At 41.3% G+C, this 16,392-nt stretch overlaps 1 protein-coding gene across 1 annotated transcript in view; it reads left to right on the top strand.

Annotated features, from left to right (window-relative positions):
• LOC124144485 (CD109 antigen-like) overlaps nt 1–16,364 on the top strand; it is a 36,785-nt gene extending 20,421 nt beyond the window's left edge. Inside the window, exons 20-36 of the mRNA XM_046513900.2 lie at nt 890–1,007; nt 1,445–1,558; nt 2,969–3,199; nt 4,455–4,593; nt 5,100–5,276; nt 6,595–6,676; nt 9,489–9,645; nt 10,062–10,142; nt 10,609–10,786; nt 11,292–11,488; nt 12,061–12,210; nt 12,643–12,705; nt 12,917–13,029; nt 13,428–13,575; nt 13,827–13,929; nt 14,630–14,721; nt 15,837–16,364. Of these exons, the coding sequence (XP_046369856.2) occupies nt 890–1,007; nt 1,445–1,558; nt 2,969–3,199; nt 4,455–4,593; nt 5,100–5,276; nt 6,595–6,676; nt 9,489–9,645; nt 10,062–10,142; nt 10,609–10,786; nt 11,292–11,488; nt 12,061–12,210; nt 12,643–12,705; nt 12,917–13,029; nt 13,428–13,575; nt 13,827–13,929; nt 14,630–14,721; nt 15,837–15,842 (2,149 nt within the window). The 3' untranslated portion in view covers nt 15,843–16,364. The remainder of the gene's footprint in view (nt 1–889; nt 1,008–1,444; nt 1,559–2,968; nt 3,200–4,454; nt 4,594–5,099; nt 5,277–6,594; nt 6,677–9,488; nt 9,646–10,061; nt 10,143–10,608; nt 10,787–11,291; nt 11,489–12,060; nt 12,211–12,642; nt 12,706–12,916; nt 13,030–13,427; nt 13,576–13,826; nt 13,930–14,629; nt 14,722–15,836) is intronic.
• Nucleotides 16,365–16,392: the final 28 nt, after the last annotated feature.

Genomic DNA, 16,392 nt, shown 5'->3' with positions numbered 1-16,392 from the left:
ACAGCATGGGGTATAATATACAGAGGATATCTCACGTGTCGTATCATGTTTCTCTCATCCCGTGACGAGTGAAAGGAGATAGTTTCACACATGGAATATCCAATTAAGTATATACTTTTTGTGTAGTTGTCTTCCGGAAAGTGATTTTTTTTTTCATTACAAATTTTAAATGTTGAAAAGTAACCTAACTCAGAGGGACGTTTCACAACCCTTGTTATTGTAGTTCCGAGTTTGCAAAATCTTAAAAAATATAAACAAAAGGGATAAGAATTATTTGAAGTCACTAAAATTCTTTATCATACATTTGGATATGATTGTATACAATATCAACTTTAAAAGAATATTCTTGAAAGCTATGAGACCGATGTTGGAAGCGGCGGGATACACGCTGGTCAAGAAACAAAAATGGTGCTTTGCGAAACGAACAGTCTCGACTGACGAGTTACATGATAAATTTACAGTTTCTAACGGAACATTTTAAAGAGTGTAACCAAAGGCAAAAAGCTATATTAATTCCATAAATGACCATCTGTCATTATTTTGCCTTGTCAATGGGGAACTAGTGTAAAAAGGAAGTCAACAGTTTGTGTACGGGCCAGATAAAGGGGGACAATTGAAGGGGAAGTAGCTCTTGTATGGCAATAGTTCCGACAAAGTGTTATGTTCACTGCAGTGAAACATCAAGTGTTATGTTCACTTCAATGAAAACATCACTTTTCCAAACTTCAGAAAAACTAATAAACAGGTGTAATGGTGGTGAGGTCTTCATCAGAAACAGAGATAACTGGGCTAAAATGCAAGGAAACATAGGAAGGACAAAGATTGGTGTCGTTATGATAATATAATGATTGTCGCAAAGATAGCCTGTTTTTGTTTCATTGTGATGCAGACCGGACGGGCGGGCATCGATCCAGACAACTGTCCCTGACACTATTACATCCTGGGTGGCCAGTGCCTTCGCCATCAGCCCACGCTCCGGACTCGGAGTAACACCTACCTCGGCGAAGGTGAACATAAAGCCACAATCTCGTATATTTATTAACATATGATAATTGTAAGAATCCGCGTCACTTTCTGCGTATTGCCCTATATGCGGTTATGCTTTGGGTGACCGTCCGTCTTCCATCTTCCTCTCCCGCTAATTCTTTTACTCTAGTTTTGCGTCACATTTAATTTAGGTTCCTCAGATATTATATTTATCGATTCAATATGCCGATGAATTTATGAGACTTGCATCAATTTCCAACCCGTATACACCACACTCATATACCCCAATTTTTTTAAGAGGCCATATGGGTAGACTAGAAGTTACAGTGTTGACGCGGGCTCGATACCCCACGTTGGTAAACTATGAGAAACCCGTCCTTGACGTCCCCCGTCGTGATATGCCAAATGGCGTAAAATCAGTCACATTCGCCCACGTTTGTATTCCTATGTTGCACAGCTTCAAGTGTTCCGGTCCTTCTTCGTCAGTCTGAACCTGCCGCTGTCCGTGGTGCGCGGGGAGCAGGTGGTCCTCCAGGCCAACGTCTTCAACTACCTGCCCTCAGTGCAAGAGGTAGGTCACGGTCGACATTGATATCAGAAGTGTGGCATGATGCTTCGTAAACATTGCTGTCGGGGTGTGAGGTAGCCCAGTGGTTAAAGCGTTCTTGGTAACACTACTGAACGTGATATTTGGGGTTCGGTTCACATAATCGAATTTCCATGTGAAATAATCTTGACTTTTAACCAGTCAGAAATCAACATCAGATGCGACTTTATTGAAACCATTTATAAGTAAAACCTCAAAGCAGGTGTTATTGAATCAAAGTAACACCTTTCGTCTTAAAAAAATTAGAACCTCAGAGCAGGTCTTACTAGGAATGTAAGACCTCCCTGTGTATATTCAAAGTCCCCGGGCTTTCAATTTGATTGAAAGGAGAAAACCCCGCGTTAATCAAAGATGCGACGTCACCGGAGGTTTTTAGTGGTGATTGTATCACATCTTACACATGTTTGAGGGCCCACGGACAGGGCAGGATATGCTTATCCGTTTTGCAAACTCCTTATTTACAAATGCTGCATGTATTTCGCTTATCTAAAAATGTTTGTGGTAAATTTTGGTTGGACAAAATAGTTTCACATGTCAAATCCCCGATAGGTAATTTGAATAACATATACCTAAAATGGGAGAGAATGGACATATGTATTATATACTTCAGACTGAGTTTTCTGAAGTTGAGAATGGTGATATTTTTATTGCAGTGAACATAACACTTGATTTTTCCCTGCAATGAACATAACACTTTGCCGGAACTATTATCATACAAGAGCTACCTCCCCTTAAATTGTCTTCCTTTATCATAAGTATCCAGCCCGTACACAAACTGTTGACGTTCTTTTCACGTTAGATCCCCATTGACAAGGCAAAATAATGACAGATGGTCATTTATGGAGTTAATATCACTTCTTCTTGTTTGTTATTCCCTCGTAAATGTTTCGCTATGAACTGTAAATTTTCTCATTTAATTCGTCAGTCGAGACTGTTCGTTTGGCAAAGCGACACTTTTGTTACAGCGGTCTCCTAGTTTTCAAGAATATTTTTTTGTTAAAGTTCATTTTGTATAACATCATATCTAAATGTATGATAAAGAGGGTTCGTCACCCTAAATAATTTGTTTATACTTTTCTTGTTTTGTTATATATTTGAACCATCCCTGTGTGCTAGGTGGGGAGAATTTACGTTTCAAAATTTTACATTTGTAATGAAATGATTTATTTATCCAATAGACACTTACACTAAAACTATATAATAAATAGGACATTCCATATATCTCGTGAAATATCATGTATCTCTCATCCCATTACGTCACTCGTGAAAATATCTCCTTTCCCCCGTCACTCGATGAGAGAAACATAATATTTCCCTCAACACATGAAATATCCTCTATTTATTACGATATCTTATCATATTACATGTTCATAGGTTACCGTTGAGCTGAAGAAAAACAGCGGTTTCCAGAGTATCGTTATTGGTTCTGATGGTGAAGAAAACCTGACCTCTGAACCGCAGCTTCAGAGGTATCTAGTCGGCCCTGGTGAAGCCAAAGCTGTGTACTTTCCAATAATTCCCTCAATCATTGGCGATGTCGACATCGAGGTCTCTGCCAGAACCCCAGCAGCAGCTGACGCCGTCAAGAGGCAACTGAGAGTAAAGGTTAGTCCATTAAGGACGTAGAACGACTGAAAGGACTAACAAGACGTCGACATCAGCCAATTTAAAAGCAGCTTTCTCGAGCTTCACGGCACTCGTTTCAACCTGGCAACTATCATTTCAGACTACGCTTGAAAAAAATGCTGACACCGTTCTCGATTAAGATTTTGAAACCTGAACAAACGAACATTCCAGAATTTCTAATATATGGTTGAGATTGTATTGCAGTGCTTCCCACATACTGTGCAACGCCTCCTCCGTTCAAATGTTTAGCCCAGCGTAAGCGAGAGATAGACGATAATTTTGACGGAATCAGTCGGGCCGTTAAACTGTCGTTCGGAATACCCCGTGTTAACGTTTTCGAGGTTGCATGACTGGAAAACACATTCCGATTGTCACTTTCACGATCTGGTTAGCGACGCTTTGATTAGTCGGAAGAAAGGCCGTTCTGATGTGACCCGTAATGGGATGTCCTCAGATCTTCGGTTGGCGATAGCGAGAACTAATGTCTGATTTTAATGAGATTGATGACATGATCAAATACAGCAGCTGGCTAAAAGAAATAAAAATAAAAAATGTTTTGAACTGAAAGAGAAAATCAACTCTGAGCAAAGATACACTTATACCATGTAGTTTTGATGTATTTACCTACATGCCGTTATGAAATCATTTAGTCATAAAAAAATCATCAAGAAGCCTTGGGGGCACATTTTAAACTTAGTCTTTTAACCAAAAGATGGAATATTTATTTCTTAATCCAAAAAATCAAATATGACAATTGTCTTAATGATATATTTTTTAATCTTTAATTAATTATGCTGTTGATTGTTTCTTGTCATACGTTGGATTGTAAATAATCCAGTCTGGACAAGACAAGCTACATTTGGTTGTCAATTCTGTCGATACTTACGATACGCTTAGTGGACCAATTATACCTAAAATCCCGTTTTAAAGTATTCATTCAGCTCTAGCAGGCCAAAAAGTGTCATCAACATTTCCCAAAGAAAATGCCATAGCGACACAGAACGAAGAACAAAGCCATTTAATCGCTTTATTGCTTCATTAAATATCAATGCTGCATTTCTCAGAAGTTGACGGATGACAAAGTAGACACAAGTAATGGATAACATTTTTTTTATTTTACTGTAATGGCGACGTTTCGGTATAGATCCTCCGACCGTTGTCAAGCAACGTTGTGTCTACTTTGTACTTTCGCAATATCAATCTCAGATGATATAGACATTGATTGTTTACATAGGCAGAAGGTATCCGCAAAGAACAGAACATCCCTGTTCTCGTTGACCTGACATCAGACAAAACGTTCTCCAAGACGATTAAGGTTTCCTCTCCACCTGGACTTGTTGAGGGGTCTGAAAGAGTTCGGCTCACAGTGACCGGTAAGTTGACACTGAGCATATCAGTGACAGTGACTCAGTAGAGAGTAAATTGGTAGTATATATGTCTGATAGCTGTTATGAGGTATTTCTCGACAATGTGTTGGAAGAACTTGGTTGATAATTTCTGTGTGACAGAGGCATTTCGTGACAGAGTATTGGTAGTACTTGCCTCCAAATTGCTGTGTGACAGAGGTATTTCTTGACAGTGCTTTTGGAGTTCTTCGTTGACAATTGCTATTTCCTGGCATATTATTTACATAAACCTGGTGGTTGTTGGTTGATGAAAAGGATGTCTCAATAGGTAATTAATGCCATTGAGTTGAATGATTACAGCTTTGTCACAATGACTTGGACTTGGGTAGTAAAGTAACACTGACTTAGTTTAAAAGTAAAAATATCCTGTGGATACATTGAGAGTTTTACAGGCATGTACAGGCATCCACAGGATGTGTTAATCAAATGAGCATTGGTTGGTTACACCATGAATCAGTTATTGTCTTTAAAAGGTGACCTGCTTGGCCCAAGCCTTGATGGGATGGAAAACCTCCTGTCCTTGCCAACTGGATGTGGGGAACAGAACATGCTGAAGTTTGCTCCCAATATCTACATCGCCAACTACCTGATGGCTACTAAACAGATGACAAGGGAACTGGAGGAGAGGATCAAGTCTTATCTGGAAGTTGGTGCGTTGCATGATGATTGACTAGAATCAGAAGTTGGTGAGTGTCGTGATGATAGACTAGACTCAGAAGTCGGTGAGTTGCATGATGATTGACAAGAGTCAGACGTTGGTGAGTGTCATGATGATTGACTAGACTCAGAAGAAGGTGTGTTGCATGATGATTGACTAGAGTCTAAAGTTGGTGAGTGTCATGATGATTGACTAGAATCAGAAGTTGGTGAGCGTCGTGATGATTGACTAGACTCAGAAGTCGGTGATTTGTACGACTCAGAAGTAGGTGAGTTGCATGATGATTGACTAGAGTCTGAAGTTAACGAGTGTCATGATGATTGACTAGAATCAGAAGTTGGTGAGTGTCGTGATGATTGACTAGACTAAGAAGTCGGTGAGTTGTATGATGGTTGACTAGAGTCAGAAGTTAGTGAGTGTCATGATGATTGACTAGACTCAGAAGTCGGTGATTTGTATGATGATTGACCAGATTCAGAAGTTGGCGAGTTGCATGATGATTGACTAGATTCAGGTCTTGGTGAGTGGCATGATGATTATCGAGAGTCCGAAGCTGGCGAATGGCATGATGATTGACTAGACTCAGAAGTTGGTGAGTTGCATGAAGATTGACAAGAGTCGAAAGTTGGTGAGTGTCATGATGATTGACTAGAGTCAGAAATTAGTGAGTGTCATGATGATTGACTGGAGTCAGAAGTTGGTTAGTGTCATGATGATTGACTAGACTCAGAAGTTGGTTAGTGTCATGATGAATGACTAGACTCAGAAGTCGGTGATTGGTACGATGATTGACGAGACTTAGAAGTTGGCGAGTTGCATGATGATTGACTAGATTCAGGTCTTGGTGAGTGGCATGATGATTATCGAGAGTCCGAAGCTGGCGAATGGCATGATGATTGACTAGACTCAGAAGTCGGTAAGTTGCATGAAGATTGACAAGAGTCGGAAGTTGGTGAGTGTAATGATGATTGACAAGAGTCAGAAGTTGGTAAGTGTCGTGGGTGATTGACTAGAGTCAGAAGTTGGTGAGTGTCATGATGATTGACTAGACTCAGAAGTTGGAGAGTAGCATGATGATTGACTAGAATCAGAAGTTAGAGAGTGTCATGCTGATTGTGTGTAATCCAGGAAATGTTCCCCATACACCATTGTACATGACAAACCCTATTCTTTATGATCTCACTGTCGTTCAAGGGAAGTCCTACATCATGTACATTAACATACACTAAAGGCACTAAACTGCGCAATACACCTGCCCTTCAGTCATGTCACAGCAGAAAACTTTAAGAACTGGCCTTTTCTCTCCTCAGGATACCAACGTCAACTGTCCTACCAGAGAAGTGACGGGTCATTCAGTACTTTCGGAGAGCGAGACGAGGCCGGAAGTGTGTGGTAAGTGAGAGAGATATGGTGAATCAGTAAGGCTTGCGTGAGTAAGTGATGGTGTTTCAGAACACATGGAAGGGAACTCGTTTCAAGCCAATCCTTCTGCGATATAATCCTCTAAACCTGTCGCCATGTGCCTTCTATGTTACACTCTGTGATCAGTAGGTGAGTGAGTTGGCGTTAGCGTCGTTTTGAACGGTATTTCATGAATATCGATGATAAGGTGATGTGATGTGAAATGGCACTTAACGTCGCGTTCATGATGATTGCACTATTATCCACGTGGACGTCTGTCTGTTTGTACAAGTCCGAACGACTTTTGCCCCAAAAATGTGCATTTAACATGGTTATCCCACTTAGGCACATTATACTGCGAGATAGCCAGTCCTTGTATACACATGCACAAAATTTAAGCGCCACCATATTCATAGTCTCTTGATATCACGTGTGGGAATCAGAAATACGAAATGTGATGATATATGACTGAATTAGGCTTCCATAGTTTCATGAACCCAAATTTGTCCAGATACCACAAGGAAAGCGTGCTTTACGTGTTGCTGCAGTTCCCCTACCCTATAAATAGTGAATTTTAAGTTTCAGACACGTGGTTGCATTTTGCTCCTGTGTGAGATTCCCCTTCCAATAGAGGTTGAAAATCAGCCATGGTGAGGAGAAAGTTAACGAACGCTGAAAGATGGCAAGTGATAGGCACGAAAAATGCTGGCATGTCATGCAGGGCCATTGCAAGACAAATGGGTCGTCATCACAGTGTTATCACTCGTTTGATTGTCAAACATGGTCAAACCAATAATGTCAATGACAGACAAAGGTCTGGTAGGCCAAGAAAGACCTCTTACAGAGAGGATAGACGTCTTTTCAGGATAGTCAGACGAAATCCATTTGCCACTTCAACAGATTTAAGACTGCAGTGGATTACCAATCAGAGACTCTCGACGATGACCGTAATGCGTCGCCTCAGAGCGGCTGGTTATAACGCCAGAAGACCGGTAAAACGTCCTCAACTGACTGAGAGGCACATGCGAAATCGTCTGATATGGTGTCGTGCCCGTAGTCGATGGAACTTGGCCAACTGGAGAAGGATCCATTGGTCTGACGAGTTTCGGATGCTGCTACGAACTGTTGATGGTCGAATACGTGTTTGGAGGCAACTTAACACTCGTTTTGCACCAAGGAACATCCAGAAGACCTTAGCATGTGGCGGGGGGTCTGTCATGATATGGGGTTGTGTTTCCTTCGGCTGCAAACTTCCGCTGGTGACAATTCGTGGAATCCTGAATGGCCAACAATACCAAGATGCCGTTCTTCGTCCAGTGGTAGTCCCTCATGTTGACAACCATCCTCTTCAGACAAGACCTGTTTACATGGACGACAATGCTAGACCACACAGTCGGGCAGTTTGGGCTTATTTGCGTCAAGAAGCTATTGCCACTCTTCCTTGGCCGGCCTGTAGTCCGGATTTTAATCCGATTGAGCATCTCTGGGACATTCTTGGCCGGAGAATCAGACATCTTGATCCCCAGTTCAAAATCTCGCTGGACTTGAAGCCGCACTTCATGAAGAATGGAACCGTTTTCCTCAGAGAAGCATTCAACGACTTGTAATGAGTATGAGGCGTAGGGTTGAAGCTGTGGTCAATGTCCGTGGATCCGTTACTGACGTTTCTGTCTTGCAATAGACTCTGCACTCCCTAGGGTGTCTATGTGACACATGATATGGTCTGCTGATATGATGACAGTTACATGACAAAAAAAGTTTCTCAATGTTTTCTAATCCTTCAATTTCTGGTCTTCGGTAAAATTCCTTTCTGCTCATATTCTTTTGGAACACAAGATAAACTTGCTTTGGGACAACTTTTGCATCACATGAGGTTTACATATACGGCTTATAACAATCGTGCATCTCGTTATAATAGTCATCATTAAGTGCCAAAAGTAACAGCTCACAAATATGGTGGGTGGCGCTTAACTTTTGTGCATGTGTATATTATCCCTTGAATGTCCAGCGCCATCGGGATCGGTGGCCCAGTCGTCCAAGTTGCTGCAATTCACTATTAAGAGTTGGGCATGTGAAACATGTGATCGAATCCTGGTTCGATTTGATTATGTTTCTAGGTCTGTAAGCACCAAACCCGTGATCGTCGGTTTCACCAAAGTGGTAAACGTCTGAGACCTGCATCACGTCGATCTTTCCCCCCACATTAAGATGACACGCCGCGACATAACTGGTGGTACAACTGGAATATGTTCAACGCGGAGTTAGACTTATCTCACTCACTCTCTTTTGGTATAACGCGGCTAGTGGGTAGAATCATCGACATTCCACTCTCATCAACTTCACGACGGAGGCGATATATATCAATGGTGCGGGTCTTAGAAGTTTGACAAAGTGAGAAACATACTGGACAATCTGAGGAAAATATATATAACCGGTGTTCCGAGTTTGACCAGTGCTTTAACACACACTGCTAATCCCAAATGCTGGGAATCCTTATGCTGGTTATTTGTCTCGATTTGGATGTAATATACAATGCAGGAGTTAAAAGGTCCATTGGCAGGGAAGTGATTAAACCTTTAGGCTGTTATTAAACGGTCAGTAATGTACATATTTTATACAGAAAACACGACACAGGATCATTTCTAAAAAACAAATCGCTATATCCGTTTAACACAATTTCTACACTACAACAACCGTTTAAGCCTTCATATCCTCACATACAAGTGACCCATGTCATTAGATCACCCATTTATTTAAGACAATAATTTCAAGACGTGTATTTGATACCACTGTTTTTCAACAGGCTAACCTCTTTCGTGGTGAAGTCGCTTTTCCAGGCTCGCCAATACATCTACGTCGACAACTCCACCATTGACAAAGCTCTCAGCTTTCTCGCAGACATGCAGACGAGTGATGGCGCTTTCGTAGAACCGGGCAGAGTTATTGACAAACAGCTACAGGTTAGATAATCTCATGTTACAAAGGCAGATCCAGGATTTTGAAAAAGGGGAGGGATGCACATAATAACTAATAGTTGGCCGAGGGCGCAATTAACGTAAGGTGTCTGAATGAGGGAGCCAGGGTGCTATATCGTCATTGATATTACAGGATGGAGGCAAATATCTCTAAGGTCATTTTAATGAGCAGCTAACTCACAATTCCATGATGACAGCATGCCTATGGGATGCAAGAGGCTCATCCAAATGCAGCCCCCACCGTACTCCTCAAGCGACAATTTAGCAGACAATGGTCATTCATGTCTTGTTTACAAATTTCGTCTTAATAAGGACCGTTTACGACTCACGTAGCTTTAAAAAAAACTGACAGATACAGATTTCGTAGTGTACAAACATTAGCTTCCTAAACTCGGTTACAGGGTACCAAGGGCTCCGGACCAAGTCTCACTGCCTACGTGCTGATTGCCCTTGTTGAGACTGCAGGACACAATGGTTCACGGGTAAGGTACATTTCTTTGAAAGGTGCATGTACAATATATATGAAATGGAACTCTTTTTAACGAACAGATCCATTGAATAAAACTAGCATGCATTAACATAATATACACAGAAGTGAATGTGTGTCTGTTAAATTGCCATTTGGATCAGAGCCAAGAGGTTGCAAGCTCAGTGGCCATTCTGATGGTTTTCCTCTTCTCGAAATAAAATACAATTAAATGATAGCCAACGCTTTGCTGATGTAGCATCCCATCTCCAGGACCAAATATATTGATGACATTGCTCATAAAACCAATCACTGGTTAGTCTGGTTCAGGTTTGACTGTTTTCGGGCTGCCATATTGTAGCTGGAATATTGCTGAACGGGACGTTCATTACAAAACAAGAAATAGCTAAACCCCATCGACTGATCAATAAGTAACCATCTGACAATATATTACAGAAGATATGATTATTTGGTTTTTACAGGTCAACAGCTCACGTCTCCAGGACATACAGCAGAAAGCTATGACGTACCTTGAGAGGCAGGACTTTCAGCATTTGGCCCAATACCCCCTGGCTATCACCACATATGCCTTGTCTAAAGCCGGGAGCAGATACTCTGGGAGAGCCTTCTACCAGCTCAAGAAAGTGGCTAAGAACAAGAGTGAGCTTTCGCTACTACTGGTCTCTTAGAAGTCTTTACGGCTTCATGTTTAACTGTTCATTTGATGTGTTTTTTCAGCAATAGTACAATCTACTTATTAGAAGGATATATATTATTTTTGCATGACAATAATTGGTATGTTCATGATCGATACATTTATCACCGTTTATCAAGTATTGGTTATGACCTTACTTAACCGATATTTCTTGTCTGCCTTTTCAATTCAAGTATAGCTTGTCGTGGTGCATGGACGTTGAAAATTAAAATGGAAAACCGTTGTTCTCGTTGGGCTTGAAGCCTTTGCACCTCATATTGTGTTTAATGACAATGATAAATTTATGTACTCACGAAACACTCATCACGTCTTGCACTACATCGAACTACGTAATACTATATCAGATCCTTGTCCAGACATCGAAGTCCTAAAGTTAACAGGTCATAAATAAACCATGGGTGATCCAAAGTACTTCCCAAACTCCTACCAAGCAATGTTTGTATTGTGCAGATGGTAAGAAGCATTGGGATGTGAATACTGATGCCAACGAGAAAAAGACCGAAGTGAAATCTGAACCAATCGACATACTGACGACGGCCTACGGCCTAATGACCTTCGTCTCCCGCAATAAGTTCGGCCCTGGAATGGGCATTATGCGCTGGCTGTCGGCACAGAGGAACCCAAGGGGTGGATTTATATCCTCTCAGGTGACTTTAAAACTTTTGAACTCTATAACTCAGATATTTAGTTCAGGTCAACACTGCTTACACTCTCTTTCATATTGCCCCCTAGAATTGCCTGGCCAGTAGTGTTTGCCATTTTCAATCTCCATTGTAACATTTAACAAAATGGCCACAAAGATCAATTTAAGTTGTTCTGTGTATTTGGGCTTGAGATAAGCAGACACAATGCGATCTTTTCACACAATCATCATTCTTTGTCATGCGAGCAAATGTGTACTGATAAAATTGTGTTTGTCTTTACAGGGATTGCCACAGTCATTGTTTTAATTGTATCATGGTGACCTGTAAATAATCTAGCCCGAAACCGCCAAATCAGTGACTGACAGCTCAAGCAGATATACACGCACTCGGGGCTTGATGACATTCAATCAGCCAAGTCTGACCATCCAATCCAGTTCAGACGACTCTGGGCACATGTTACTGGGGACTAATTTTACCTGGAATCCCCACAGAGGAGTCTTCATAGTACATTGTGAATAGTAATGCACAATTGTATATTGGTATGGATCTGAGACTGCATCATTGAAATGCTTCAGGATACGACTGTGGCCCTCGAGGCTCTGACCCTGTTCATGGTTGGCGCGCAACCTGACAACTACAACGTCAGACTCCAACTCACAGCCGGGGATGAAGTCAGGACCATCACCGTAAACAACAACAACGCCCTCGTCCTACAGAGCATCGACGTTAGTAACCCCTACACAGTTTCATCGATACCGATAACATAACGTTGAAGAAACATGTCGAAATTTATATGTGTGTGTGAGTTGGGTTTAACGCCGCTTTTAACAGTATTCCAGTTGTATCACGGCGTTTACATGAAGCCCTACCATGTGATGCATGCCGAAGACTTATTCTGTCATTAGCCTAACTACTTTATTATTTCAGACTCGCGGTCGGATACTGTAAATCATGAAACTAATACGTCACCAAATATATGCGAGTGTCGACCACTAGCCGAGAATGTGTCATGAATGAATGCGAGTAGCCCTGAATATAAAACTATAAAAACAACTAATCGGCATATTTCATGATTTACAATATATACAGCCTTGTTGCTGTTAAACAGCATGTCATGTTTTGTAATGTTTATGAGGCATTCAATTTCTGAATTTCAGCTTATGTCCATTCCTCCCGAGTTGAAGGTTTCCGCAGAAGGCACTGGGTTTGCTGTTGTTGAGGTACAATATCCTTGTACGGGCATGTCTATTAAATTATATACATAAGGTCATCGCTAAATGGCTGAAATAATGCCGATGCGACGTTACATCTTAACTCACTCACATAAGGACATGATATAAATATACAGAATGCTAACATATAGCTTAATCAAGTTACAGTTGACGTTGATTTGTCGTCACATTTTCACATGCTATTGTCTTTCGTTCCTAGCTGGGCCTGTTTTACAACATAGAGTCTGTGGGTGACGCCAGCGACGTATTTGATGTCAGCACGGTGCTTCTCGACGACACCACCAACGGCTTTACTCTAATGACATGTGCTAAGTATGTGTTTCTATCATGTCTTTATAATATGGGGTGCACAGGTGGCCCAGTCGTGTAAAGTGTCACTCGTCACTGTGCAGATATGCATCCCTGTTCCGTGTCAAAAACCTTTGATCGTGGGTTTGAAACTCATGTACGCCCTCAAATATTTCTGGGTTTATCAGCGGTATACCGAGTTGGTGGGTTTCATCCAAAGTGGTAAACGTCTAAGACCTGCATCACTGTAAACTTTCCTCCCACATTACGCTGACACGACGTGATATACCTGGAATGCTTTTCCCTCACTGAAGAGCAAGATTACTTTTAAACGGCACCTCTTCTTATTCAACATGTGGACACCACAATCTGCCAGTTGATTAATCAGGATTAAGGTTACTGTGACATATTTACTTTCAAAGACATCTCCAGGACGGTTCGAGTGGGATGTGTGTTGAGACCATCCATATTCCATCCGGGTTTACAGCTGATCTCTCCAGTGCAGGCAACATAGCGGGACTTAAACGCCTAGAACAGACAGACGGTCAAGTCGTCGCCTACTTTGATTCGGTAAGTTTTTACTGTGCTACAGGCTGATGGTAATGTGTGTGTAAAGTTCAATGAATATTCGCAAATATTTGTGAAAAAGCCGGGAGTTGAAAAGTTGACCTCTGCAACAAAAAATCTTGGCCAATGATATTCAGAGAATGTCTATGCTGGGTTGACAATGCCGCAAGATCTCCTGTTGTGGGTGAGTTTAACATCCCCATAGCATCATTGAGTCATGGACCTTCGCCAAACATACTTTGTATTCTGTGTAGGTTGGGAAGACCTCTACATGCCTGAAGCTGTCTTGCTCCAGGACGAACTTGGTGGCCAAGAACAAACCTGCCTACATTTCCATGGTGGACTATTACAAGCCGGGTACGTTCCGTGATATTATTACTGACCCCATGTGGACTCTTTCAAGATAACAGGCATGATAACAACATTAACTGACCATGTTTGATAAAGACTCAGGATTTAAGCCGGCTCTGGGTTTGAGTTGCATAAGATGATATATCCATGTTGTTATGACAACATACAAGTATTGGATGTTAGATGACATACTAAATAAACCACTAAAACACAATTGATGGTTTATTTCACATCAAATTTAAGTTATACCAATCCAATGTGACACTGATAACAACTCACTTCCCTCGCCCTTCCTTTCCTCATCCTTAATCTATACTTGATCAATACCTACCTTATGTTTTAGGCTACGATTGTAGACATGAGGCAGCCCTGATATTTAGTCTGCCTAGGCATGTTCCTCTCGTGGATTCGAATTTGCTTTTGTACTGTGTCTGGTCTATCTGATCCCCATCTGGGTTTCAGTCTGCCCTTGTCCCATGTCTCGCCTGTATCTGACCCTTACCTCGGTTTGAGTCCTTCCCTTGAAAGTGTCACAGATTTGTTTGTATTCTGTCCTTGTGGTCCATTGTCGTGTATTGTTTTGCGAATGACAACACCGTGGTCCCAAATCATGTGTTACGGGTAACTAATAATTTGGACGTTAAGTATGTATGCGATTTTACAGATGATAACAATGTGATTTCTTATAATGTCCTATGGCTTACAGATGATACCACTGTGGTCTCCTACCATCCTCGTAGACTTCAGAAGTCAAGTGTCTGCGAGATATGTCCCCAGTGTTCCGGCTGTAGTCAACGGGTAAGTCACGTTGAATCGCACCTAGGACAATGGTACTTCACTCTTCTAACTTCACCCACTAGAGATTAGGGGACCCAATGGAATCAGATCAGGTCATGCCTTCCGTGAGTCTCAGTTGCCGTTAAGAAAAAGTGTCAAAATGGATGCCATCTGCGGGTTCTGGTTGGGCCTCAACGTGTAAGACAATATCCGGGGAACTGATCCCATTAGACTTTTCAACTGAAGGACATGATTCACATGGAATGTACACTCCTCCATGAGGAACCTGGGAGGAAATGGTGCCTAAACAATCCATGCCTTCTGTAAAAGATAGATGTGTTACCAACGATCGTTGTGCATTACCTTTGGTCCATGTTTGCGCCAACTTACTACAGACCGCCACGGCTGCATATCGTACGTCATACTATCCTAATCACCAGGGCTGATGTCCACACTGTGGATCGACGGTTTCCAATTTCATCTCAAATACCCGAGACACGGTTTAAACTCCCTTCACTCACAGTTCAATGTTAAGGCCCCGTCTATTCTTTGTTAATGGGTTATAACAATAGTTCCACTAAACCATATTATTGATGCTTTGGACAAGTCTCAAAGATACTCTATTCCGGTTTCTAGATTCAGTTGGGACTACTAGTCATTAAATATTCTGGGAGGGTGTTTCTCGAGTGAAACAGGTTACTTTCAGGCAACTTTTCCAATACAAATTGTTTACTGACAGTGGAAGCCGAACATTGTTTTGTTGATAAAACATCTCTTTTCAGGACTGTCAACATATCCAAATATTACAAACATTTGTGAATACTGTGTCATAATCATATAAATCATTTGTTTTCATTATTCTTTCAATAGATGTTGTACGCAATATGCCACGAATTGTTTTCATTCGAACATTTTACATGAACAGGGTAACTTTCATTATTCTAGGTTTTAATCAACGATAATATGGTAGATAATACCAGATATCTCCTGTGTTGTTAAGAGTATAGTACAAGACATACAAGGAATCATTAATATCGCCAGAATAAGCAACTCATTGCATAACATTGGGCGCCTTCATCTACACTTTTCTGTAAGGCAAAGAGAGACTAATCTGAATGTATGTATTCTGTTTGCAGTCCTAGACAACGTGGACAAATGGAGTCAACAGATCAGCCTGACGTTTCAACAATACACACAGCTTATAACTGCTCTAGTGTCGAAAGTTGAAATATTACAGTGACAATGTATGATGACATTCCTGTGTATTTTTATATCGGAATATACCTCCCAATAACTGTATCCCAACCTGCCTGAAGTTGACGCAGAGATCCAGCAGAGCCCGTGCAAGGTTCTATCTGGGAGATGATCGCAATGACACTCTGGTGCGGGTTAACTATGAAACAAATATGCCTGACGCTCATACAATATTACATCGGCCAAATATTTTATATTGAAATATATTTTATAGCTTAATTGCATAATGCCCGTACACAATTACGTATGCCGATTGCTTGCTCTAGATTCAGTTCCATATACCATTTCAAAATCACTTGGTGTCTCTCACTATGTTCACACGTCAGGGCAAATAACCTGCCCATTAATGGAAAGCTGGATACATGGCTTGGACCGTGAATAAAGTCTCAGCAGTGCTGTATTTCTTTGGAGAATCATGTTTGTTGTTCTTCGTCCTTA

Source organism: Haliotis rufescens, unplaced genomic scaffold (genome assembly GCF_023055435.1).
Source record: "Haliotis rufescens isolate VD_foot unplaced genomic scaffold, xgHalRufe1.0.p SCAF_7, whole genome shotgun sequence".
Lineage (NCBI taxonomy): Eukaryota > Metazoa > Mollusca > Gastropoda > Lepetellida > Haliotidae > Haliotis > Haliotis rufescens.
The sequence above is the reverse complement of the archived record's forward strand: the minus strand, read 5'-3'. Positions and strand labels throughout refer to the sequence as shown.